Raw genomic sequence first — 25,653 nt, 5'->3', positions numbered from 1 at the left:
TGCAGGGAACAGACACGTATTATATCAAATAAAACAATTATTTTAATTTGATTGAAAACATTTGCTAATAACTATAACCACCTTGGAATACTTTAAAAACAACTACTCACACCAATCTCAGTCAGATCTTGTATCATGTATTTATTCCAGAAAAATCGGTCATCAACCTGGACAAAGGAAAGAGTCAATAGTTCAGAAACATGAAGTCAAATCTGTCCATAAATTTGAGGGCAAATTCCTGTTCTCAAGGGAGCCCGGTTCTGAATTGAAAGAAAGAGAGATACCTTCTGCCAGAGTGGGCGGGGGTCCTTCTCCCCAGTGCTCTGCCTCTGCACTGAATTGGTCAGGTCATAGGTCAAACTGTAAAAAAAGGATTCTGAGTCCATGAACATCTTTAGCAACTCCTCAAGTAATCTTCTCTCCAACCTCTCCTTTTCTTTACTTTCTTTAACCTGCAAGAAATAATCTGTTACTGCAGGAAGCAAATGCAAAGACAAGGTCCTGGGAGGAGGGAGAGAGAATAATATCCTGAAGGAAGCAGTGACAACACTTTCAAGTGAAAGGCAGGAAAATAACTCAAAGACGAACCCCAAGCCCACAAAATTAAACTCTTACTTTCTTTTTATTTGGAGCGGAGACGTTGGATTTAATATGTGTCAAGGTCTTCAGCAAAAACTTGGAGTCATCAGGAGATGGTATAATCTTTTCAGGTTTGTTAATTCCAAAATGGTGCTTCTTACAAAGCTAAATAATTAAGAAGAGGAAGAGAATTCACTATTAATATTTGCTTGTTAAACGTTCAACTATGAGAACTGAAGTGACTGCTACTCAATGCAGATAAAAGTAAACATGACCAAGTAGACCACTGATATTTTAAAAAAGACTGGCATGGAGTTCACACCCAATTCAATCAGCTAATCAGTGGCTGAATAAATAGCAGTACTCCTACAAAAAAAAAAATTTTAAAAAAATAAATAAAGACTGGCTCCAAAGGTTAGGAAGCTTCAGTGGAAGACTGAATATAGAATATAGAAGAAGAAAAATGGTGGTTCCCAAGTTCTGTCCTTAGGTTACTTCTCTTTCTTCAAGCTTTGTTGAGAAAGCTATCTTCTCCCCATTGTAACTCACACTAAGTTTAACTTCACATTTGAACTCCATGTTTCTCTTTTGTACTACTCAAGAATGAAAAATGTAACATCTCCTTCCTATTAGTACTCTACTCTCTAAAATCCAGCATCTTTTTCTCTTCTTTAATATGCTCTGCAGTGAACACCGCCCACTGGACTACTTAGGATATCCAGAATCTGCGTCCATTATTCACCCCCTTAAGTCTCTCCAATCAACCCCAACTTCTCCACACTGATTCCTACCGTGTCAGTCCAGTCTGAGCCTTTGCTCAGATCAGTGTTGATCCAGGAGGATGCTGCAGCCTATCAGACAGGCAAATTCTTTATACACAGTTATCCCAGCTGGAACAACCTACCATCCTTCTTTCGCCAGGCAGGAAAGAAGTGCGTTTAAGTACAAAGCCCGACTCAAGGCCCTCATCTCCCACAAGCTCTTTTTGCCACTTTTTCCCTTGTTGCCACTCTCTGCTTCTGGATCTAGATCCTAGAAGACTCCTGCCTCAACGAGACCTACTGCTCCAGTTATGGTACATGAAGATGTTTCCCTTTTGATCTTGCAATATCTGTTTTCTCCTTTCCTTCTTTTAAAATTCTATTTTAGCCACCAAGACTCTTTTTCTTTTTGTTTTGGGGAGGATACACCTAGCAGTTTTCAGGGCTTACTCCTAGCTCTGTACTCAGGGATCACTCTTGGGGGAATGGGAAACCATATGGGATGCTAGGGATCAAAGCTGGGTGACCCTCCTGCAAGGCAAGCACCCTACTTGCTGTATTATCTCTTTGGCCCCTTGGGGCTTACTCCTGGCTCTGTGCTCAGGAATCACTCCTGGTAAGGCTCAGGAGACCATATGGAGTGATGGGGATTGTACCTGGGTCAGCCTCCTGCTCTCTCTCCTCTCTCTTTCTCCTCGCTCTTTCTCTTCTCTCTCTCTCTCTCTCTCTCTCTCTCTCTCTCTCTCTCTCTCTCTCTCTCTCTCTCTCTCCCCTCCCTACTTCCCTCCCTCCCCACACAATGAGTATTTGTAAGTGGTGGGATGTTTATTCTTCTCATTTAAAATGACAGTACAATTCTAAAAGAACAGAAATGAGTCAGCATCTAAATGTGTCTGTTGTGAAGGAAACCCCCAGGGCTCCGCCCTGCAGCCCATCCTAGTCTACTCTGGATGAGGGGAGATGCCCATCTCCGCTGGAATGGGGGTGCTGACTTGCAAACTGACAACTGTTGTAGGAGAGTGCCAGGTAAACTAGCCCTGGATCCCCCTGCCGGCCCGGCCTTTCCGCTTCAACCTGATGCGCCAGCTGGACAGAGAGCGCCAGCACCTTTGTGCTGTTGGCAAAGCCCTGCAGAAGGCACTACAGACCGACTGACAGGCTGGGCAGACAAATACAATTTTTGCTAGCCTGGCTGCTCTTTGATAAAATAAAACACAAACAAAACCTGCAAAGACCTGCTTTAATAGGTCTGATTGCCACTCATGTTCCTTGTTTCTGGGTCAAGAACAGTGAATAAGGTACTTGCACTAGTACTGATAGGAGTACTGATGAAAAGCAGAATAAGAAGTATTCTAATCCATTTTTGTTTTGCTCAGGGGGTTGAGGGCACTTGGGATATACCCAGTGATGCTCAGGGTTTACTCTTGGTTCTGTGCTCAGAGTTGACTCTTGACAATGCTCAGGGTACCATACCTGATATTGGGGATCAAACTTAATCAGTCACTAAGAAGGCCCAATGTCTCACTCACTGTACCTCCCCCCATCTTTCCCTCCCTCTCCCTCTCCCTCTCTCCCTCTTTCTCTCGCTCTTTCTCCCTCTCTCCCTCTTTTTCCCTCTCCCTCTTCTTTCTCTCCTAATCTGTTGTAATTTCTGTAACAAAGCATTTTTCATTTCTCAAACTTTTCTTTTTATAGGAATCGTTCTCAGCAAAGCTCAGTCTTAAAGGGCAGCAGTGCTCAGGAGTTACACCTGGTGGTACAGGGACCACAGCCCCACTCCAGCAGTGCCCTACCACTTGAAGTCCCCTTGACCTCTCTCAAACCAAACGTGTCTTAATATTGGTTTCTTCAAACTGATTGCTAAAACTTGCCATAAAATGTGCAGCATAAGAATCACTATTTGGAGGACTGGAGAGAAAACAGGGCTAAGGCAGACACCTTACATACAGCCAATCCCAGTTCAACTCCAGTTCAATCCCAACCCCATGTGGTCCCTGTGCAGTGGCTGCAATCCCTGGCAATGCAGAGCCCAAGCATTACCCCATCCTCAGGCCCCTGCACTGAACTACTGGCCCAGCTGGCCAAGAACAGCTGGGAGGGGTCTCATACTTCCTGAGCTGCTTGGGAAGTGGCTGACAAGTGAAAACTATTTTGATTTTCAAACTATGTAACCCTGTCCCCAAGCTTTCTCCCTGCCTAAAAATGTGGCATAGGAAAAATAGATATGGAGTGATCAGGTGGTAGCTACGATGTCACCTGCTAGCTGCAGTTCAGGTGACAGGGAGACGGCTCAGCAGAGTGATCCGGGATCAGATGGCAAGTGCGGCCCCAGCCAGGGGTGTAGTGTTAAAGTTAAATCTGGTCTCCCCCATGGAACTTTATCAAACTGTTGTTTGCAGAGCCCCAGGATTCTCGGGGAACAGAGGAGGTTTCTAGTAGAGGCCAAGGGGGCAGGGCCAAAGGATCCTCTCCCCGACACCACCTCAATCAAAGCCGCTCTGCTTTCGTGTGTTTCATTTAGGGGATTCCACAGGCCCTGAGCAAAGGTCCCACTGCTACAAGGGGCCTGAAAACCATGAAAGAAATGTACTCTGAAGACATTACCTGGCACTGAAAATGCATGATTCTGGCCTATCAAACCAAATTCTCCTGTTCACAGTGATATTTAGACCAACTTCCCGTAATATCTCCTGAACCTTTACTTACCTCTAGCTCAAGATCCTGAGGTTCCATTTCAGAAAGGGATAACACAGCAATCTTGGTAACTTTACAGACCTCATGGTCCCCTGGAAGTTTGCCCACCAGCGCTTTCTGCCGAATTAAAATAAGCCACCACGGGAGATCTGAAAAAGAAAGAAGGTGCTACTGTCCTGACAAGCCGCACTTGTGCAACCTCAGATCCTTACCACGATGCGCATGAAAGATAAGCCTTCTGCTTGCTTTGCACACAGCTAATCCCAGTTGGATCCCTGGCACCGAACAGAGTGCCCTGACCACTGAGAGGGTCCCTCCTGAGCAGAGAGCCAGGAATAGCCCCAAGCACCACAAGGTGTCACCCCAAATAAATACTGTGTGCCTTCCAGGGAAGGTAAACAGCAAAGATAGAAAAATGGCCTTCAGCGGGTGACGAGGGGCTCAAGCTGAGTGCACATGCTTGCTCTGCATGTGGAAAGCCCAGGGTCAGTCCATGGTCCAAGGTACCCCAAGCAACTAACTGGTCATGAGGAAGCCCAGGACCTCTGGATGTGGTCCCACGATGAAAAACAAAATAAAGCCCCAAACTATAATTGCAGTCAGTTATTTGTAAATTGCAAATCACTGTAAACAACTTGATAGAGAAGAATTTATGGATAAAGTATGATACACTAAAAAAAGTGTTTTATAAATGGATGAATAGTTATTTTGCAACATATTAAGTGGATAAGCTTTTACTGTTAGTAGATAATAGTTGGGCTGGAGCGATAGCACAGCGGGTAAGGCATTTGCCTTGCCCACAGCCGACCAGGGTTTGATTCCTTCACCCCTCTCGGAGAGGCCGGCAAACTAGCAAGAGTATTCCGCCTGCACGGCAAAGCCTGGCAAGCAACCCGTGACGTATTCGATATGTCAAAAACAGTAACAACAAGTCTCACAATGGAGACGTTACTGGTGCCCGCTCGAGCAAAACGGGAGGACAGTGCCACAGTGCTACATAATAGTTATAATATGTATTTTAATCGAAGCACAAGAGTAACAAAAGCACATTACCTTTATGTGAGACAAGAAAAAAATTTATGCAATCATATGTTACCTAATGATGAATAATACATTGTGATTCTGCTTTGTTTGAATGTCACAGTTAAATTATACAAACCAGATGGTAGGATGAAATCACCTACTACACACCTACGGTACCATACTTGGTCCATGGTTAATGGATACATTACTAAACAATGCAGGTCTATCTGCTCATTTGCACAGAAGTTAAAAGATCAATGTAAAATTATTGAGGCCAGTTCTCTACAAGTACGGATGGAAATGAAATGGAAGAAAAGGAAAGAAATGGGATAAAGGGATGAGAGGGACAAGCCAGCTCTAAGTTTTGTAAGCCACAGAAATGGTTCAAATCTCAAACACCCAATTCACGTAACATCAGAGGAGTTGAGGGAAATGACTAAAGGAAAACCTGGCTGACGTTTAAGAAAACCATCAAACAGGACAAGCCTGTTAAGTGTCTGAGAGCAATGAGCCACATACTGCTTTACACTTACCTTGCTGAGACATTTCATTATTCTGTTCAAGCAAGAATTTTGGTGCTTGCCAGCACCAGTTCAAAGGTGCCTTTCTTTAGAGACTAAGAATAATTGTGCACAGAGTAGAGAAATCTCCTCTTATGTGAGTACTTTCAAGTAACAAAAATTTGTTCAAAGTTAAAAATATCTGTATCAGCCAGAATGTGGGGGTAACCCAAAATAAAATGCCAATATAAATTCAAACCACAGTCAGTCTGCTCGGCTAGCATGCTGAAGGGAAAAGGTAGTAACTAACCCAAATAGCTCTGGGAAACACTATTTTGTATGGAAAAGAAAAAAAACAGAACTACTGACAATATTTTACTTTGTTAGCATGTTTGTTCTCCAGAGTATGCATTAGCAATTAAATTCTATTTTATGTGTACACAGGGACTGAGCAAATAAGTAAATACATGAGAACTGGGTAAGAGGAAATGGTAAGATCTACGAAAGAAGTATTTATACAAGAGAAAGAAGAAAAGAAAACACCACAAGCTCCAGTTACCTTTCAGATCTCCCTCTCTCTCTCTCTCTCTTTTTTTTTTTTTGTTTTTGGTTTTTGGGCCATACCTGGCAGTGCTCAGGGATTAATTCCTCACTCAGCACTCAGGAATCACTCCTGGCAGTTTCGGGGGATGCCATACGGGATGGATGGAATTGAATTCAGGTTGGCTGCATGCAAGGCAAACTCCCTACCTGCTGTATTAAGGCTCCAGCCTCTAATTTCTACTTCATACAAAAGATTTTTACTTAAATGAAGAGCTGGAGCGATGGTACAATTGGTAGGGCGCTTGCTCTCCACCACGTAGCCTACCCAGGTTCAACTTCCAGCATCAGATATGGTTCCCTGAACCCCGCTGGGAGTTATCGCTGAGTGCAGAGTCAAGAGTAAGCCCTGAGCATCGTATAGTGTGCCCCCCCTCACCCCTGCAGAGAGAGAGAGAGAGAGAGAGAGAGAGAGAGAGAGAGAGAATATCTATCCAGGAAAGGCAGCATGCAAAGCAACTTTTCAGTTTAAGTTCATACCACTAAAACTTTAGCATCAAAATTAAAATGATTGAAACTGTTTTAAGAATTCCTCATTATATAAAAACAGTGTTTGTCTACCTCAGACGAAAAACATTTTATTTTGTTCTTGTGCCACACCTAGTGAGGTGTGCGATGCGTGAGCGTTACTCTCAGCAGTGCCTGGGAGACCATGCAGTGCCCAGACTGAGTCTCCTGCATGCAAAGCATGAGCGGCAGCGCCCTGAGTCCTCTCCCCACCCCTGAAAAATCTGTTTGTGTTTTGGGGCCATATAAGGCACTGCTGAAGGGTCGCTCCAGTGGTGCTTGGGGGACCCATGGGGTACCAGGGATTGAAGTGAGGACACCTGCATACAAAAGCCAGCATTTCAACCTGCTGCTTGGCTTTGAAAAGAAAAATTAAATATATATTTCAAGTTTGGAATTATACCTAATAGTGCTTGGGCGCTATTCCTGGTGGTGTCCAGGACACGATGCCGTGCCAAGGATTGAACCCAGACCTCCTATATGCAGAGCAATCAATTACCTAGCCTGTTGAGTTCTCTCTGGGGACCATATGGGAAGCCAGGGGATGAACCCAGGCCCACCATGGGCAAGGGAAGTACCCTACCTGTTGTACTATCACTCCAGCCAAGAAAAATTATTTTTAAAAGAGATGCATAGCTGTTAGGAAAAATGAAGTCATGAAATTTGCTTATAAATGGATGAGCATGGAGAGTACCATGCTGAGTGAAATGAGTCAGGAGAGGGACAGACATACATAGAATGATTGCATTCATTTGAGGGACATAAAAAAGACAGTGTGAGATTAATATCCAGGGCCAGGGAAAACAGGAGGAAAGAAGACCAATTGGTCAATGGCTGGAAGTAACCACAAGTGTGCGTGTAGAGTGGAGAGCAGTTAGGATAGAAAAGAAACCAGTATGACTATTTGGAAACCATCACTATGGACAAGGACTGAGTGTTGAAAGTAGGTAAAGGGATATACATGATAACCTTTCAGTATCTGTATTGCAAACATAACCCCAAAAAGGGGTGGGGAGGGGAAGTGAGAGAGGGGGAAGAAGGGGGAGAAGTGCCTGCCATAGAGGGAGAATAGGGGGTAAGGATGGAAACTGAAATCCAATCATGAACAACTTTGTAACTGTATATCTCACTGCGATTCAATTTTTTAAAAATTTTTATTAGTGAAACACCATGAGGTCCAGTTGCAGACTTACAAATTTTTGTGCTTGGATTTCAATTATACAATGGTGATTCAATTTTTTAAAAAATTAATAATGAAAAAAAATTTTTTTGTAGGAGTACTGCTATTTATTCAGCCACTGATTAGCTGATTGAATTATGCATGAACTCCATCTCACTTATTTTTTCATTTTTTATAATCTTATTTATTGAATCACCGTGAGAGCAGTTACAAAGCTTTCGGGTCTAAGTCTCGGTCATACAATAAAAATTTTAAAAAAGAGATGCATAGTATTTGTTTTCCTGCAGAAATCAGTCAATTCTCAGTAAAGAGATACTGCTTTTTTTTTTTAAGAGATACTGTTTTGAAGATGTTTTATAAGTCATAAATTAAAAAGTTTCAGTTTTTTGCATAAAGCAGGAGTGGAATTTTACTCCAAATGTTCCAGGCTTTTACAGGCCATTTCATTCTTCATCGTCATCATTAATCATTAAGCAAGGATCTACCATGTGATGAAAGATATGTCACGCATGGGTCACGGTTGGCAGCACTGAACACACAATAAACCCAATGCATGATAAAGCACGGAACACACAATGAACTGTTAATATCAATTCACTTTGTTGAATAAAAAGAAATCTTTACCACAGGTCTCTGTTGTTGTTTTGGATCACACCCAGTGGTGCTACAGCTTACTCTTGGCTCTGTGCTCCGGGACCACTCCTGGCAGGCTCAGGGATCATATGTGGTGCCCAGGATGGAACCTGGGTCTGCAGGACAAGCACCCTATCATTCCGGCCTCTTATTATAGGTCTCTTAAGTTCCTAGGAATCACTTCTACTTCAGACTGAACAATTTAGAGAACTGCAGCGTGGCAGACAAGCTGACATTAGGAAGCCCCCTTCCTAGTTTATTTGTACCTGCCAGCTACAGTTTATTTGGGGTTCACTTTATAATACCAGTAAGGTTTTTAATTTTAATAAATTACAGCAGGGACCAGAGATATAGCACAAGTGTTAAGGCACAGGCCTTGCACATGGCCAACAATGGTTCAGTTCCTGGTACCGCATCTGATCTCCCAGCACCACCGGGAGTGTCTCCTGAAGCGTAAGCCCTGAAAACAGCTGGACTTGAAGTTTACTTGAGGTTCATCTTATAATGTCTTCACTGGGGCCCCTCAGAGGGGGGCAGGTTGAGTTTCCCTCCCCACCCCAAGCAGAACCCTGGCAGCCAAAAACCTCCAGAACCCAGACACAGCCATGCTCAAGGTCACTCTCCACAAGCTGGGACGAGCCTCACACATGAAGGAACTGGTAGAGAAACCCAGGTATGCGGGACCTGGGGCTGAGATCTCCAAGCCTGCTCGGACTGGGGCTGGGCCTCCTCCACCCAGATCCCCCACTTTCCAGTAGCTTGGCAGTCACACCTATAAACTGCCCCCGGCGCCATGAAATCTCAGCAATGGCCAAGATCTAGAGACTATAAAACAAAGCTCCTGGAAGAGAGCAATTTCCTCTCTCAGTATTTCCTGGAGTACATGGCCACATTTGCGGCCATGCGACCTCTTACAGTCTAGTCCACTGATGTACCTAAAGCAGCACACATGTGTTTGGTTTTAACATACTTGCTTGTATTCTCTGTCCCTCTCAGAGAGCCCAGAAAGCTACGGAGAGTATCCCGCCCACATGGCAGAGCCTGGCAAGCTCACCGTGGCGTATTCAATAAATATGCCAAAAACAGTAACAATAACAGGCCTCATTCCCCTGACCCTGAAAGTGCCTCCAATACTGCAGCATTGGGAAAGATGAGTAAGGAGAGGCTGCTAAAATCCCAGGGCTGGGACAAATGAGACGTTACTGATGCCCACTCAAGTAAATTGATGGACAACTGATGACAGTGATACAGTGATACATTTTATAATAGCATTAAGATTTATAATTTTAACAAATTGCAGCAGGGACCAGGAGATAGCATAAGCATTAAGGCACAGGCCTTGCACATGGTCAACAATGGTTCAGTTTCTGGTACCACATCTGATCTCCCAGCACTGCCAGGAATGTCCCCTGAAGAGTAAGTTCTGAACACAGCTGGATTTGGCTCAAACTACCACCACCCAGACACATTACAGAATGGACTTAATCAAATGTAATGTCTTTCTTCCTCTTCTCTTCTATCCCCCCCTCCCCACCCCTTTCCTTTACTGTTGCTGATGTTGCCATGATGATTCACGATGCACACAGGCCTGGCTGTGGTGTGCACACAATTTCATCTGTGATGCTCGCCTGGGGTCACACAGTAAGTTGTAGTGCTAAGGTCTTTGTGCTTTCGGTTGTGGGGTGCGCACTCTGATGGACACAATCACTAGTGCAGTGCTTGCCAGGCGTTATAACCTGACCGGTGTAGTGGGAAGTGCTTCAAAGAGCCTGGGACATGGGCTGGAGTGATAGCACAGCAGGTAGGGCGTTTGCCTTGCACGCGGCCGACCTGGGTTCAATTCCCAGCATCCCATATGGTCCCCTGAGCACCGCCAGGAGTAATTCCTAAGTGCAGAGCCAGGAGTAACCCCTGTGCATCTCCAGGCATGACCCAAAAAGCAAAAAACAAAAAAACAAACAAAAAAAAAAAGAGCCTGGGACGGCAACCGCAGAGCTGCCTGCATTGTGCTCACTGCATACGGGACACATAAGAGAAGTGCTTGCCCCAAGCCCCAACGTAAACAGTGCATAATATAACCCTGAATATATCTCAGGGAACATCATATATCGAATAAGCAAAATTATAAGTAATACTATCAGCATAGCAGTGGAAGCGAAACCACGGCTGTGTATTTCAGTGCCAGGCACCTGGTATCTAAAAGTACCCTCATTTCCAGGTTCTCAGTGACCAAAGAGCCAATGATTAATCTATTCATCCCCCAATGGGTCTTGATGGGCTGCTCTGCTGTCTACAGAAGTTTGCTCATCGGGGTTTATAGAAATTGACAATGACTCATAAGAACATCTAGGGCAAGAGGCACTTTTAATATGCTCCATTTCAAAAGTAGCAGATGGAGCAATTAGAGTCATTTTCAGTTTAGTCTATGGATCTTAGGATGAATTTGAAATTTTAATGGGCTGGGGATGTGGGTCAACAGTAAAGCACCTGCCTTGCATGCGTGAGACCTGGGTTCAATCCTCAGCACAGGAAAAATAAAAAATCCTTAATAGTGAAATGAAATTATTTACTACACTCCATGAAAAACATAAGGTACTTTGTATCTATGTGTCTTAAAAACTATCTCTCAGGAGCCTGAAGCAGGGTGAGGGCCCAATGGGCTGAGCACATGCTTTGCTTACAAGAGACCCATATTCGATTCCCAGCACCACCTGGTACCTTAAGTACCACCGGGAGTCACCCCCCTCACTCTAACAACTTAGCTGGGAGTAGCCCTCATAAAGGCTGACCTTCACCACCCCATGTGGTCCCCCGAGCACCACCAGGAGTGTTCCTTAGCACAGAGCCAGGAGTAATCCCTGAGCATTGCCGGATATGGCTTAAAAACAAAACAAATCATATCCAGGACCAGGGTGATAGTTCAGTGGGCTAGAGGACATGCTTTACATGCAGGAGCCCTGGGTTTAATCCCTAGAACTACACGGTTCCCTAAACATTACTGCTCAGGAGTGACCCCGAGCAATAAGCCAGAAATAGCTCCCAAGCACTGAGCCAAGTGTGACCCCAAACAAACCAAAAAAAAAAAAAAATCACACACATAATAGCTTTTACTATTTCAATGACTGAAACATCTTTAGCCCTTGAGAAGTGAAGACACGACAGATGGTGATACTATTTTAATGAATGAGTGCTGGAGTGAACTGCATTCTGGAGCTATTCAACATTATGAGGAAGAATCGACTCAACTGTGAAAGCAGGAGCCTCTATTGACAAATTAAACAAGATCCCTGACAAGTTTCTCCTCCAACTATTTCTGCAATATTGTGAACTACATGCTCTTGCCTTTTCGACTATTTCTTCCCTCGAGCTTATTCTCTCAAACTTCAAAACTGACCTGACTTTAAGGAGCTTTTGTGATTATTTCAAGTCTCTAGTGGAACAATCTTTTCTCGAACCCTCCCTGCTGCACTGTCTCCCAGCCCCCATAAGGAAATACTTATTCACCATTGTTTACGGTGTGCCAACTCAGTGTTGGAGCCTGTGGGGCAGAGGGACCCCAAAGCTTTCAGGAGCTGAGAATCAAATCCAAGGGTTAGATGTTAATGACCCAGTGACGGAGTCTGAGGACCTGAACTTCTAAAGAAAAATGTGAGATGACGAGCAACAGTACAGTGGGTAGGATGCTTGCCTTGCCCACAGCTGACTTGGATTTGATCCCCAGCAGCCCAAATGGTCCCTTGAGCCTGCCAGGAGTGATCCCTGAGCTCAGAACTAGGAGCAATCCCTGAGCACTGCTGGGTGTGGCCCCAAAACAAAACAAAAAAAAAGAAAGAAAAAAATATGGGATGTTGCAAAGCACAAAGCACCAGGAGCTGGCCCTCAGCTGCCACGGCACCACGGCTCCCACACATGGAGGGAGCCCAACGGGCAGCGCCAGACAGGAGCAGCAGCATGCCACCCCTACGAGCATTCACACTCAGTGACAAATTTGCTCCAGCAAATTTCTGTTCCCGTCTCACGAGGCAAGAACAGTCTTCACGCATTAGTATGTAGAGGAGAAGTAGGAGGCAAATCAGAGTGAGAAAGCGGTGAAGTGCAGACATTTGATTCCCCTCAATCTCTGCCCGCCAGAGGTAAGGCGTTCCCATGGCAAAGCGCACCCCGAACGCGTCTCTCCGTGCTGAAAGATGCCAGGAGTACATCAGCCAGGCAAGGGGGCAGGGCTGCGGCAGGCTCAGATGAGCAGGGGAGAGGAAGGAGGGGGGCTGGTGCTCAGAGGCGGCTTGGGGGGACTGACTGGCAGAGGGTGGGGCTGCCGCTCTCCCATGGGGCCGGGAGGAACAGTGGGGTGCAGCAGAGACGCTCCTTTGTGTCCTCCCACGCCCGATCTCAAGAGCCAAACCTTAGGAGTGACGCGACAGGGAAGAAGGGACAAGATGAGGAGGGGGGACGCAGCCCTCTCCTGTCCCGCTTTTCGTTCGCTATTTTCTTCCTCCAGTTCATGCTATTCCCTGCCTCTCTATAACGACACCTCCCCCTAGCAACCACTGCGTACTGGACTACAAAGAAAGGGCGGGGATGTGCATGTAGAGGGGGGCTGGCCACGGAGACGGCCACATCTTTGTCACCTCTCAGGGATCACTCTCTGGTAATGCCACCAACCCTCTGCTCAGAGAAAGGGTCTCTGGGTCCTCGGAAGGTCCCCCTCTAGGACAGCCCCTGGCAGCTGTCTAAACCGGGAATGGGACGGCCCTGGGCCAGGCTCCCTCACATCCGACAGACACGGCTCAGTCCTTACGGGGTGGCTCTCCCTCAGTGGTTAGAGCGACTAGCAGGGACGGGGTAGTGTGCGGGTTCACGGAAGGGCAGAAAGAAAACGAAACAGTACACAGGTGCTGAGCTTTCTGAGCAAGAGTCTGGTGAACAGCCATGACTTAGCCAATCACTGGCTGTCATGGACAGGGCTCCGAGAAGGTCCCTGCGTGCTCAGAGACACCCCCCAACCCTAGGCCAGTGTTAAATGTGTCAGGAACAGACAGCTGAGTCAGGGTAGTGGGTCCTGGCCTGTGGCCTGCCTTGTTACAACCCTCTGCCTTGCAATCAGTGCAGCGGGCCCACCGCCATCGGAGCACATCTTCCAGCGATCACATACGTGTACACCTATGCAGTGGTGACTCAGTGGACTTTTCTCTGTAAGCTCCATGGGGAAAGGGTCAGTTCATACTCACTGCCCGGCTATTCCCGACACACAGAAGCTGTTATGTGTTCACAATGTGGGAGGTTTTGTTGTCTTTCATTTAAAATTTTTTAAAAAATATATATATATGATTCATTTACTTATTACTTTAATTTTTTTCAGCTTTTTTTGGTCACACCCAGCAATGCTCAGGGGTTACTCCTGGCTGTGCACTCAGGAATTACTGCTGGTGGTGCTTGGGGGACCATACTGGGATGCCGGGAATTGAACCCGGGTTGGCTGTATACAAGGCAAACACCCTACCTGCTGTTCTATTGCTCCAGTCCCAAGATCAATATATGATTTATTGTATAAATTTAAAACTCATAAAACAGTGCTCATATTCTTCTGTGTGAAATAAAGGCTGAGGAGAATGTATACACTGCATACACACATGTTGTGCAGTTGCCCCCATACAAAGTATGCCCCGATGTACCAAGCAGCCAGCACCCCCATTGACCCCAGTGCATCCTTTCAATCCCAATCCAGCCCCTCCTGGCCCCCAAAAGCCTGTCTCCTGACCTTCCCTGAGTCCAACCTTAGCAGGCTTAGTTTTCCTCGCCTCTGAGCACTATTCAGATGGGGGAAGCCACGCGTCTCCACTGTCACCGGGCCTTTCTTGCTCAGCCTCATTTCTCTTTTTTAAGGAGGAAGAAAGGATGGTAACATCTGCTTCTCTTTCTTTACAGCTTTGTTTTTTATAGAGGCCACAACCTAACGGTACCTAGGGGGTCTTATAGTGCCAGCGATCAAAGTCAGGGCCCCGCACAGGCCAGGCAGGTGCTGTCATGTGACCTACCTCCCAACCCTCAAGTTTTATTTTTACTTCTCAGACTTAAATAAAAATACACCCATATTGGGCAGGCAAAAAAAAAAATTAAAACAAAGGAATCAATGTCATGACAGAACCTACACTTATCCTTAAAGGAAGAAAGTCAAAGAATGCCACAGTAAACTTGACAATTTTAAAGAATAAAAACATACCTGAGTGAAGTTGAATCTTCCCAATAACACCTTCCACCAACCCCAAACAAATGGGATTCCAGGCAAGAAGTAGATCCGTAGCTAAAAGAAAGTAAGATGCATTGCATGAGAAAATATTCATTAGGAAACATAGTAAAATATCTTTACAGTCTATTTTAAAATGATTTGCACTCCCCCCCCCCCAAGAAAGCAGTTGTAAATACACAGAGCTGAATATATAAAAGAAATAACATTAAGTTGGAAAACTGCCCCATGTGCTGAGGGAGAAGGCAGCTGGGATGGAGAAGGGGTCACTAAGTCAATGATGGTTGGAGGAATCGCTTGGGATGGAAGATGCATGCCGAAAGTTGACAAAGGATCAAACATGATGGTTCTCAGTATCTGTATTGCAAACCATAATGCTCAAAAGTAGAGAGTAAGAAGGAAAGTGTCTGCCATAGAGGCAGAGGGTGAGGTTGGGAGGGGGTGGCGGGAGGGATACTGGGGACATTGATGGTGGAAAAATGTACACTGATGGAGGGATGGGTGTTCGAACACTGTATGACTGAAACTCAATCATGAAAGCCTTGTACTGTATCTCACAGAGATTCCATTAAAAAATATTTCTAAAAAGAAGTAACTTGAAAAAGCATGAACGCCTACATAAGTCCTCTGGTACAGAACAGTAATGAAGTGACAAGTGACATTTGAAGTGCTCAGTTGGGAGGCAGTACTCTGGCGCCCTGCAGTGGAGGGAAGAGGCTACTACACCACAAGAGAATACATGAGTTGGCCCTGATTCTGCTGCAGAGAGGGCCACCGGGCAGTGGGCGCTCCGGAAAATACCGTTCCTTAAGGAAAGTTACACCAAGCAAAGCGATTCGGAAGGCTACTATTCTTTTCAGTGATTTCCCCAAAAAACATAGGCTGTTTATACTGGGTTCCTCATCTAAACCACCGAACAATAATCTAGGAAACCGTTTCCTTAATTCTCTTCAGGACGGCCTGTACCTGGTGCTATTCCAGACATATCGGACAACTAACTCATTACACTAGAGACACCTGAAGATATAAAACCTAAATGATCCTCTGGAACCCAGGCTCCACATCAGTGAAGATAAATGCACTGGGGTTCAATAACTAGAAAGATTAGCAAGAGCAAAACCATTTATTTTGGAAGGAAGTCAAAATTACATTTTAATAACTGCCACTTAAATTTAGTGAAATTTATGATCGATGTGCAATTCACAGGGTAACTGTGGGCTCCAACTCTTTTTAAGTTTTTACCAATACATCCTGAATGTCTGTGTTAATAGCATAGTCAATGGGAGGTTTTTAAAAAAAAAGTTGACTTTGTTTTTATTGCAAGAATTAAAGTAACAAGGAATTCATTTTTAAGCTCTTAATTATTACACATGACCATTTCCAGTCATGACAAATGAGTCAGAAATGAGGAACCTGTTAAAGATAAGGAAAAAGAACTTTATTGGGGACTGGCGTACAGCAGTTAGGCCTTGCTGACACCCAACCCGGTTTGATCCCAAAAGAGCCAGAAGTAACTCTTGAGCTTCTTTGAGTGAGACCCCAAAACAACAACAACAACAAGAATGCTAGGACAGAGAGTCATTCAGAGCAAGGCTCAGAGCAATGCTCTCCAAAGCCAGGCCGTGACTTGGGGCCTGTGCTCCACACCAGCAAGTACAGAGCCTCCCTCCGCAATTAATCGGTAAGATGCAGAGGGGGCCAAATATGGTACTGGATCGGGTGCGTGCAAGGCAAGCACCCTACCCGCTATGCTAACTATCTGGGCTTCCAATATTTACATTTTAAACATGTATTCTAAAGTTATACAGCATAAAATTGAAAAATTATCACTCTCAGCCCACCACTGAGATAACTCATTATTCTGCTACTTTTCAGGTCTTATGTGCATACCAAGTGACAGTAAGACAAATATAAATGCTGATTTCCTCTTCTAACCTTAGCATTTTCTCAGACCTCTAAGATATTCTTTAAAATGTAGGGCCCGAGAGATAGTACAGGGGCTAAGGTGCTTGCCTCTTAAGTGGCTGATCCCCGGTTGGTCTAGAGCATCTCACGGGTCCCCCAAACCCATACCAGGGCTGACTTAGCCGGAAAGAGCCCCCCAGGCACTGCTGGGTGTAACCCAATGGCCCCTCAATTACTGTTGTATTCCATCATATGAATAAAATACAGTTTTTAGGGAGATATTCTTCAGAATGAACTTTACAGTTTTCCACCAAGGAAGCATTTCCTAGCTCTTGGTTATTTATGACTTCTGGTTTTCCCAGTATAAAAAAAAGGTACTAAGAAAAATGATGAGCACTGCGCAAACATTTGAGGCATTTTATTTGTCTCCCTTATTAGTAATAGCTTTCAGACTAAGATCTAGGCACGAAATCAGCAAGCGAAGATGTATTTCAAGCTTGCAATCATGACCAAATTGGGGTCCTGGGAGATGACTCAGTAGTTGGAAGCGCGTGTCCAGCAAGGGCCAGGCTGCAAGTTCAAAGACTGGTGCTGTCCGGCCGCATGATGGAAAAGATCAGCTCTGCTGCCTGAACCCTCCGTGAGACGGCCCGGGAGATTTCTCAGTGGCCTAAAAAGGGTGCAGGGCCAGTGTAAGGCCGTGAGAAACCCCAGTGCCTACATGGAGAAAGCCCCAACAGCCTTGTGGTCTGGGAGCCCAGTGAGAGAAAGAAAAATAATCCTTTGAATGGGGGGGAGGGGGCACCCCGCCCTTTGCTGATGTGGGAGGGCAGAGACTGCACACTCCACTGCAGTGCTTGCCAAGGGTACACACTTACAATGTGTGCCTGCTGGGGTCGTACTCAGTTGGGGGGCCCACTGGCTCTATAGTTAGCGCCCCCCATGGGTGCTGTGGGGGTTCACACATGGGTGCCAGGGCTCAGGCTCCCAGCTCCCGTTCTGGCCCATCTTCCTTGCAGTGCTCGCTGGGGGGTCCTAACTCTTAGCTGAGGCTGCACGGCAGACACCACCGACTCTCTGGGATCAGGCCTGCTGCACGTGAGTGGCCTCAGGATCAAGGACCCCGTTGCACACTTGCAAATTTTTTCCAATTCTATACAGTACTTTTTTGTCTGCTTGCTTCAGCTGAATACCTTTTGAATTTTTTTAATTAAAGAGCTGTGATTTGCAAAGTTATTGACAGTTGAGTTTCAAGCAGGTGGTATTTCAACATCAATCCCACCACCAGTGTCAACTTCCCGCCACTAGTGTTCCCAGATTCCCTCCTCACCCCAATCCCATCCCTGTCTGTCACCTTGACAGGCACGTGACAAAGTTCCAGTGGCTGCCGCTTTGGTCTCATGTTTTCAGTGCTGTTGAGGCTGTGTTTGAGGTATATGGCGATCCCACCCGACTGTATCCCTGATGCCTGCTCACCCACTACTTCCCATTCTCTTCTTCCCCCCTTGACTTCTTTCCTTCTCCTCTCGAAACACCGGGGCCAAGGTGGTCGAGACACCCCTTTTACAACTGCATGTCGTTATTACTTCAGAATACGTGTTTTCGCCTCTGAACCGCCCCACAGCCACCACTTCTCCCCAAGTGCGTCCTGTCTGTTTGCAGGCCCCGCCCAGTGGTGCTCAGGGATCACTCCAGGCAGGCTTTGGGGGACTCTGCTGCGAGGGGGGGTTGAAACTAGGCTGTCTGCATGCAAGGCAAGCACCCAGTCACTGTTCTATCACTGCAGCCCCCAAGCTGCTTTCTACAAAGGCGATAAACCAAGCTGACTTCCGCCAGAGCGTGTGAAAGCCCTCGAGAGTGCGCCTGCCTGCATTCAGAACGCCTTTCTCTTTTCTTCCCCTTCCTGTTGCTGTTGCGCCCGGGACAGGAGGAGGAGGCCGATCCTCTCGGCCTGCTGGCTGGGGGTAGTGTTTGCACTCAAAGGCCTGCAACATGCTGGGCCGTGTACTGGCTGCGGTGCCTAAGACCACCCTGGCACAGTGGGTTCACACATGGCGCTCCACCCCTGAGTCACATCACCAGGCTCTTGGGATTTCTTGACATTTTCTAGCCTGATCTTCCTTACCTAACATTCTGCTTATTTTCTTCTCATTATGGTAAAAAAGCAATGATAAAATTGGCTGGTTTTTTTTCTATAACTTTTTTCTCTTATCTCCTATCAGATATTTATATTCCTTGTTGACTGAGTTCTTATAGTACGGACAAATATTCTTGGCTCTTAATTTGGGGGGATGTTTTAAAATTTTCATACCTACCTATTATTTTTCAAATACTTCACATTTGTATACGAGGCTGCTGGAAAGGAGAGAGCTCCCAGAACTCCCCCACCTTTACCTCACGTGAACAGAACCCAGAGTTACCTGATTCTTTTATTAAAGGGCTAGAGAGATAGTACAGGGTTAAGGTGCTTGTTCCGCATGGGGCCAACCCTGATTCAATCCCCGCATCCCATGAACACTGCCAGGAGTAATCCCTGAGCACTGCCAGGTATGACCCCTGTCCTCTCTTCCTCCTCTTTTAGTCTAAAAAGACTACCCACCTTGAGAACCAAAGGAACAATAGAAATATGGAGAAGGAAGGAGAAAGTGTGAGAGTTACGACGACCAGGGACAGTTTACACGGACATAGAACTCCAAGCAGATGGGGAACAGCAGCAAGGAAAATAATGCCAAGGAAAGAAAGCACAAGGTTTGAGCTGCAATTGTGTCCCCTTGCCTGAAGACACACTCAACAAGTACCCGCCAGGAACCAGGCACCATATCTCACTAAAATAAAAATAAAGGAGGGGAAAAGTCTCCTACAGATCAGTGGTCCGTTGGGGATCTGAACTGATAAGCATGGAAAGAGTAAACTGATGCCACGGTGGAGAGACGTGAATAAAAGGCTAATGAGCCTGGACTTCCAAGGCAGGCAGGTAATGACACATATAAAACAAGACAGCAGCCCCACACGAGGGGACACCATTGCTAGGGGGTGGAAGGAGAGGGGAGGGAAAGATCTCGAAGGATCCTGTGAGTGCTGGCCTGAGTCAGTGGCATGGCACAGAGAAACACCTCCTGGGAGGGTTACAGAGGACAGTGGCAGATTCTTCAGGCTGGCGGGAAACATCCTTCTCCTGAGGGGCACAAGATAAAGACATGGACAGGAATAAGGAGCGAGGCAGAGAGAACCAGGCATAACAGAAGCGGGGAAAGGACAGGCAGGATTTCCTAACAATATCCTTTTATGCTTTTGGCATTTAGAACCATGTAATTACAGCAGCCATTCAGGAGAATAAAATGTTAACGCCAAGAAAAAGAAAACGAATTAAAACTAAAAAGATGACCAGGTTTTGCGATCTAAGGACTGAGAATAATACCCAATGATAATAATTTTGGAACTGCAGAGAAAGAACCAGTTAAACCGATTAAGACTGAGTTAACGATGAAATTATTGAGGAGAAATGTCCAGCATGAAAACACAGAAATATTAAAATAGATGAAATCAGGCTCTCTCTTCAAGCCTGTGTTCTCTCTTGAATATATACTTCCTCTCTCTCCCCTCAGAACTTTCCAAGTAAGTTTTGTTCAATTAAAAGACTATTTTGCTTTGCTAAAAACAAATAAATAAAACAAACAAATCATAAAAGAAAGGATACAGTTTCCAGATATAGGCTTGAAAGTAAGGACATTACTTTTTTTTCCAAGTCTTGAGGCAAAGATAAATGGTGAAGTATGACATGGAGAAGAAAGGATCAGCTGACCTTGACTCTTTAAAAGTGGGTCATATGGGGCTGGAAAGATAGGACAGTGGGCAGGGTATACTAGCTATGTAAGTGGCAGGCAGACCCAGATTTGATGTGGCATCCATGTAGTCCCCAAGCCCCACCAGGAGTGATCCTGAGTGCAGAACAAGGAGTAGGTCCTGAGTGCTGCTAAGAGTGACCCAACCACCACCCCACCTCAAAAAAACAAAACAAAAGAAAAGTGGGAGTCAAGAGCCAGGGAGTTAGTTCAAAGGGCAAGTGCAAATGTTTTGCATGCACAAGCCTCGAGCTCTGTTCCTACTACTGCACAGTCCCCTGAGCACTAAGCCAGGAGCAGCCCCAAAACTGCTGGTGGCTAGATTCCAGAAACCCAAACCTCTCCCAAAAAAAGGAGGCAATCATCTTTGCTTTAGCAGGGAGAAAAGAGGAGTAGCAGAAGTCAGGCATGATGAGAAAAACCCAGAAACCAATCTGTAGAAGTTGCATATATGACTGAAAAGCATGTACATACGTATGTGCACAGAACTAATATATACATATTAGAACATATATATATTAGTTCTGTGTTTCCCAGAAAAAGGGTGTTAAGTCAATTTTTTAAGCATGAAATAATTTGTATGAGTCAACATTAACTAACTTGTATGTGTGTGTCCCTAGTCATGATTTTTTGGTGGAGGACCTCCCAAAGGGTGATCAGATCTACCAGCAACTCTCAACCCGGGTCACTGGCTTCTCATAAGGCTCAAGGATGCTGTTTTGACACTGCAGTGCCAGGGATACCCAGGTCACCTTGGCAGTGCCAGGGGACTTCCAGGACTATACCAAACAATGCTTTCTCCTGGCTCCCTGGTTATGATTTTTATTTTATTCATTTATTTGATTCATTTATCCATTTATTTGGTTTTGGGGATGCACCTGGTAGTACTCAGGGCTTATTCCTGGCTCCGCACTCAGAGATCATCCTAGCGGGCTTGGGGGACCATATAGGATGTTGGGGATCGAACCTGAGCAGGTTGTATGTGAGGCAAGCACCCGAACCTCTGTGTTCTCTTCAGCCCCTAAAATGAGGAATTTTATATCTTATTGGTGAACCACTCTTTATCAGATGTAATAACTATCTTTATTTCAAATAATGTTCTTTTGTTTTGGGGGTCACATCTGGGATGCTCGGGGGCCATTCCTCATGGTAATATTCTTAGCCCTAAAGTTTAGTTTATCTAATTAATATTTCTATTATCTAATAGAAATATATATTATGCATAAAGCAAGATGAAAAAAAACAAAGCTAATCCTACAGAATTTCTCCTGCCCTCCACAACTGTGGGAACAAAGATCAAATTTCATGGAAAGGTTGCTGGGCCCCAGGGCTGGCTGTCCCACCTTCCTGACTTCCCGCATCCGCATCTGGGTCCCTTCAGTCCTGCCAGCGTGTGCAGGACCGGCCTGAAATGCTGCTCCCCGCCCACTGCTGCCTGCTCTTCATTCCTGACTGGGAACAAAGGTGCTCCCCAGCACATTCCCCCCACACCCGCCCACCAGAACCCATCAGGCTCAGGGTCCCCTGATCCCAGCTCCTATTTCTGGCATGACACCTTTCTCTGGCTCGACTGTCTGTTTCCCTGACCAAACAGAAAGCTCACTGAAACCTAGTCTCATTTAGTTTTGTGACCTTGGAGCATGGTTGGTCTAATGCCAAAGTCAGATGCCAAGGTCTAACACAGAGTCAGGAGAAAGTGCTCAACAAGCAGCGTGCAGGCGTTGCGTGCAGGAATACCAGGCTAGGCCTCAGTCATCAGCATCGCAAGGTCCCCTCCCAGAGCGAACCTAGAGAGTAACAGAGCCAGGAGTAACCCCCAGGATCGGCAGGCGTGGCACAAAAACATTAAGGGCTGAATGGTATATCACAGAAGGGAAGTGGAAGACAGGTAACTGCACTGAATCACCTTAGAAGTTTCACCATGTACATCAGCAAAGGCACAACCAGCTGGTCCGTTTCAGATATAGGCATGAGAATGGGCTGCCGTCATGTAATTACCCGATCTTACACTGCCTCTTAAAACCCAAATCACATTTATTTTTTGCTTTATGGGTCACACCCAGTGATGCACAGGGGTTACTCCTGGCTCTGCACTCAGGAATCACCCCTGGCAGTGCTCAGGGGACCATATGGGATGCTGGGAATTGAACCCGGGTTGGCTGCGTGCAAAGCAAACACCCTATCCGCTGTGCTATTGCTCCAGCCCCAAAACCCAAATCACTTTTCCACTCAGTATAGGGCTCTAACATGCCTTGAATGGCATGCATTTCTCTTGAAAATGTTCTCAGACATAACACTTATTTTATATTTGCATGGGGCTTGGGGACGGAGAGATAGTACTACAGTGGGTAGGATGCTTGCCTTGAGCAAGGCTGTCCTGGGTTTGGTCCCAGGCATCCCATATGGTCCCCTGAGCACTGCCAGGAGCAAAGCCTGTCTCTGAATGCAGAGACCCCTGCACATTGCCAAGTGTGGCCCCCAAACTATAAATAAATAAGTAAATAGAATAGATTTGCATGAAGCTTTCAGCTCATGGCCTCCATTGCAGCTATACACGCCAGATATAAGGAAATGGACAAAACGTGTCCTGACCCCAAGTCCTGCTGATTCCATCTCTTCTGTGTCTAATGAACGTTTCGCTTCTCTCCATCCCCATAAATACCTTTGTGCAGAACCAGGGCCCTTCCCCACCTGGGCTTTTATTTTCTATTTATTTTGCAGTGTTGGAGGCCCAGGGCCACACACACACAAGGCAAATGCTCTGCCACTTGAGCTACATTCCTGACCCTCTGGATTATTTGTAAAAATGCTTGTCAATCCCATATATAGTGGCCACTTAACACATATCAGGCACTTAAATATTTATTGAATGCAATGAGAATGCCAGACAGTTTGAAACTGCAGGTCCTTAAGACAAGAGGCAGGGACCCGTGAGAGAGATGTGAAGAAAATCTTAGGAACGAAACTCAGGAGACAACAAATCCAGAAGCCATTTCCTCCAGAACATATATGACAGAATTTGAGCTTAAACTTAAGGTGTGTGTATGGAGGATGGACACGAGAGGCAGTCCAGAGTCAGGGATCCAAGTGACACGTGTGTGCACAGGGAGGCCCAGGACTGCCTCTAGGTATGGAAAGCCGGATGGAGCTGAGGAGCAAGGCGGATGCTGCCCCGGCCTGCCAATCACATCCCAAGTGAACACAGTTCCCTCACTCATTGGTCTCTAAGGCCCTCTTCAATTTCCTCTTCTCTTAATGGAATTCCATCCGAATTACATGACAGAACTATGTGAAAGTGCCTAGCACAACATCTGGCATGGAAACATTCAGTAACTTTTAGCTCAAGTTAGGAAATGTATAAAAGTAAAAGTAAAGTAAAGTAAAGGCCCTCCCGTTGATCGTCGATTTGCTCAAGCGGGCCCAGTAACGTCTCCATTGGAGACTTTGTTGTTACTGTGTCTGGCATATCGAATACTCTCGGTAGCTTGCCGGGCTCTCTGGAAATGTATACGCATTTAAAATTCCAGGGCCCAACCACTTGAGAAATTTCTCCACCACTTTTTAAATCTTAGGGGTCTACATTCAGCTTTTAAAAAAAATATATATTACAAAAATAGAAACGGGAATCCATGTGATCCAGAAATATCACTCCCAGGCACTTATCTGAAAAATATGGAAACACTAATCCGAAAGCGTATTTGCTCCTCTCTGTTTGGAAAAGCATTATGCACAACTTCCTAAGCAAAGAATGACCTAAGAGTCCATCTAGAGATGACGAAGAAAGAAGTGGTGAAAAATATATATTCCATGGAGTACTACTCAGCCATTCAAAAAGGTCAAGCCCTGCCTTTTCTGACAACAGAGATGAAGCCTGAGGTGATTATATAAAGTCAAAGGAGTCAGAAGCTTAAAAGACAATTAACATGATTTCATTCATATGTGGAATATAAATAAAGCAAACTGGCAAAACAAAAATAACTCAGACTGAAAAAATACAGTGGTTACCAGAGGGACAGAGAAAGGCGGGTGGGAGGAACTGGAAGAGTCATATGGAGAGTGACTCTAGCTCTCACAGTGGAGGTGGTGAAGCATATACACAAATGCAGAGCTTACGCTGTGATATTGAAACTTACATAGTACTGTAAACCAAAGGTAAATTAATAAATGGGGGAGGGGAGACAGTAGTAGCCTGAGCACTGCCAAATGTGGCCCAAAACCCTCCCAAACAAACCACAAAAATAATTGTTTTCATTTTGGGACTCCAACCAAGTGGTGCTCAGGAATCACTCCTGGTGGTGCTTGGGGGGACCATGTATGATGCTGGGGATTAAATCCAGATCGGCCATGTACAAAAAAAAACACCCTATTCACCGTACTAGTGCTCTGACCCTAACCTCAAATTTATTGAACAAATTTTAATTTACTAAATATAAAGAGATTTTTTAAAAAGAACCATTTCAGTATGCTTTTTACTTATTAAATCTTATTGCAGGACCTTGAATCCTGAGTATTTTGTCAGATTAGTAAATGTTTCATAAAAATAATTCAATGCCTAGTTATGCCCCAAGAATTCTGTTTCCTCAGGAAGATAAAACGGAGCTGTAGATAACATGATGCACCAGTCTGTCCCAGCCTAATTCAGGTCCAAATGGCAAGCCAAGCATGACTGCCAGCTTCCTCCCCGGCCCTAAGTCCCCAACACAGGAGAGAGGGAAAATCTAAAAGAGGTCAATCCTACAGAGAGATGAAAAATATGCTGCAGGTTGGGGGTTTAAAACATAGATGATATCTGTAGATTTTAGTTACATCTGAGAAAATACAAACTGCATCCTACCTTTTGAGAGTTCATAGAACATAAATGTGTTAATTTTTAATTAGAAAGATACCTAACCAAAACTAATTTTTAAAAACCTTCTAAATATTCAATGAAAGATGAGGAATGGGAATCACAATAAATAGAAGTACAAATGGAAGATAGAAATAATATCTCCTAATAATATAATAAAGGTAAAAGGGCTGGAGCGATAGCACAGCGGGTAGGGCGTCTGCCTTGCACGCAGCCAACATGGCCAACCCGAGTTCGATTCCTCCGCCCCTCTCGGAGAGCCCAGCAAGCTACTGAGAGTATTCGATATGCCAGACACAGTAACAACAAAGTCTCCAATGGAGACGTTACTGGGCCCGC

At 45.3% G+C, this 25,653-nt stretch overlaps 1 protein-coding gene across 1 annotated transcript in view; it reads right to left on the bottom strand.

The window, feature by feature from the left end:
• INPP5F (inositol polyphosphate-5-phosphatase F) overlaps nt 1-25,653 on the bottom strand; it is a 71,632-nt gene that overhangs the window by 30,301 nt on the left and 15,678 nt on the right. The window contains exons 2-6 of the mRNA XM_056120482.1: nt 14,698-14,778; nt 4,047-4,183; nt 616-744; nt 285-452; nt 111-167 (exon numbers count right to left, since the gene is read on the bottom strand). Coding sequence (XP_055976457.1) covers nt 111-167; nt 285-452; nt 616-744; nt 4,047-4,183; nt 14,698-14,778 — 572 coding nt within the window. The remainder of the gene's footprint in view (nt 1-110; nt 168-284; nt 453-615; nt 745-4,046; nt 4,184-14,697; nt 14,779-25,653) is intronic.

This window comes from Sorex fumeus, unplaced genomic scaffold (genome assembly GCF_029834395.1).
Source record: "Sorex fumeus unplaced genomic scaffold, SorFum_2.1 ptg000043l, whole genome shotgun sequence".
Classification (NCBI taxonomy): Eukaryota; Metazoa; Chordata; class Mammalia; order Eulipotyphla; family Soricidae; genus Sorex; species Sorex fumeus.
This window is presented reverse-complemented; position numbering and strand designations above follow the sequence as displayed.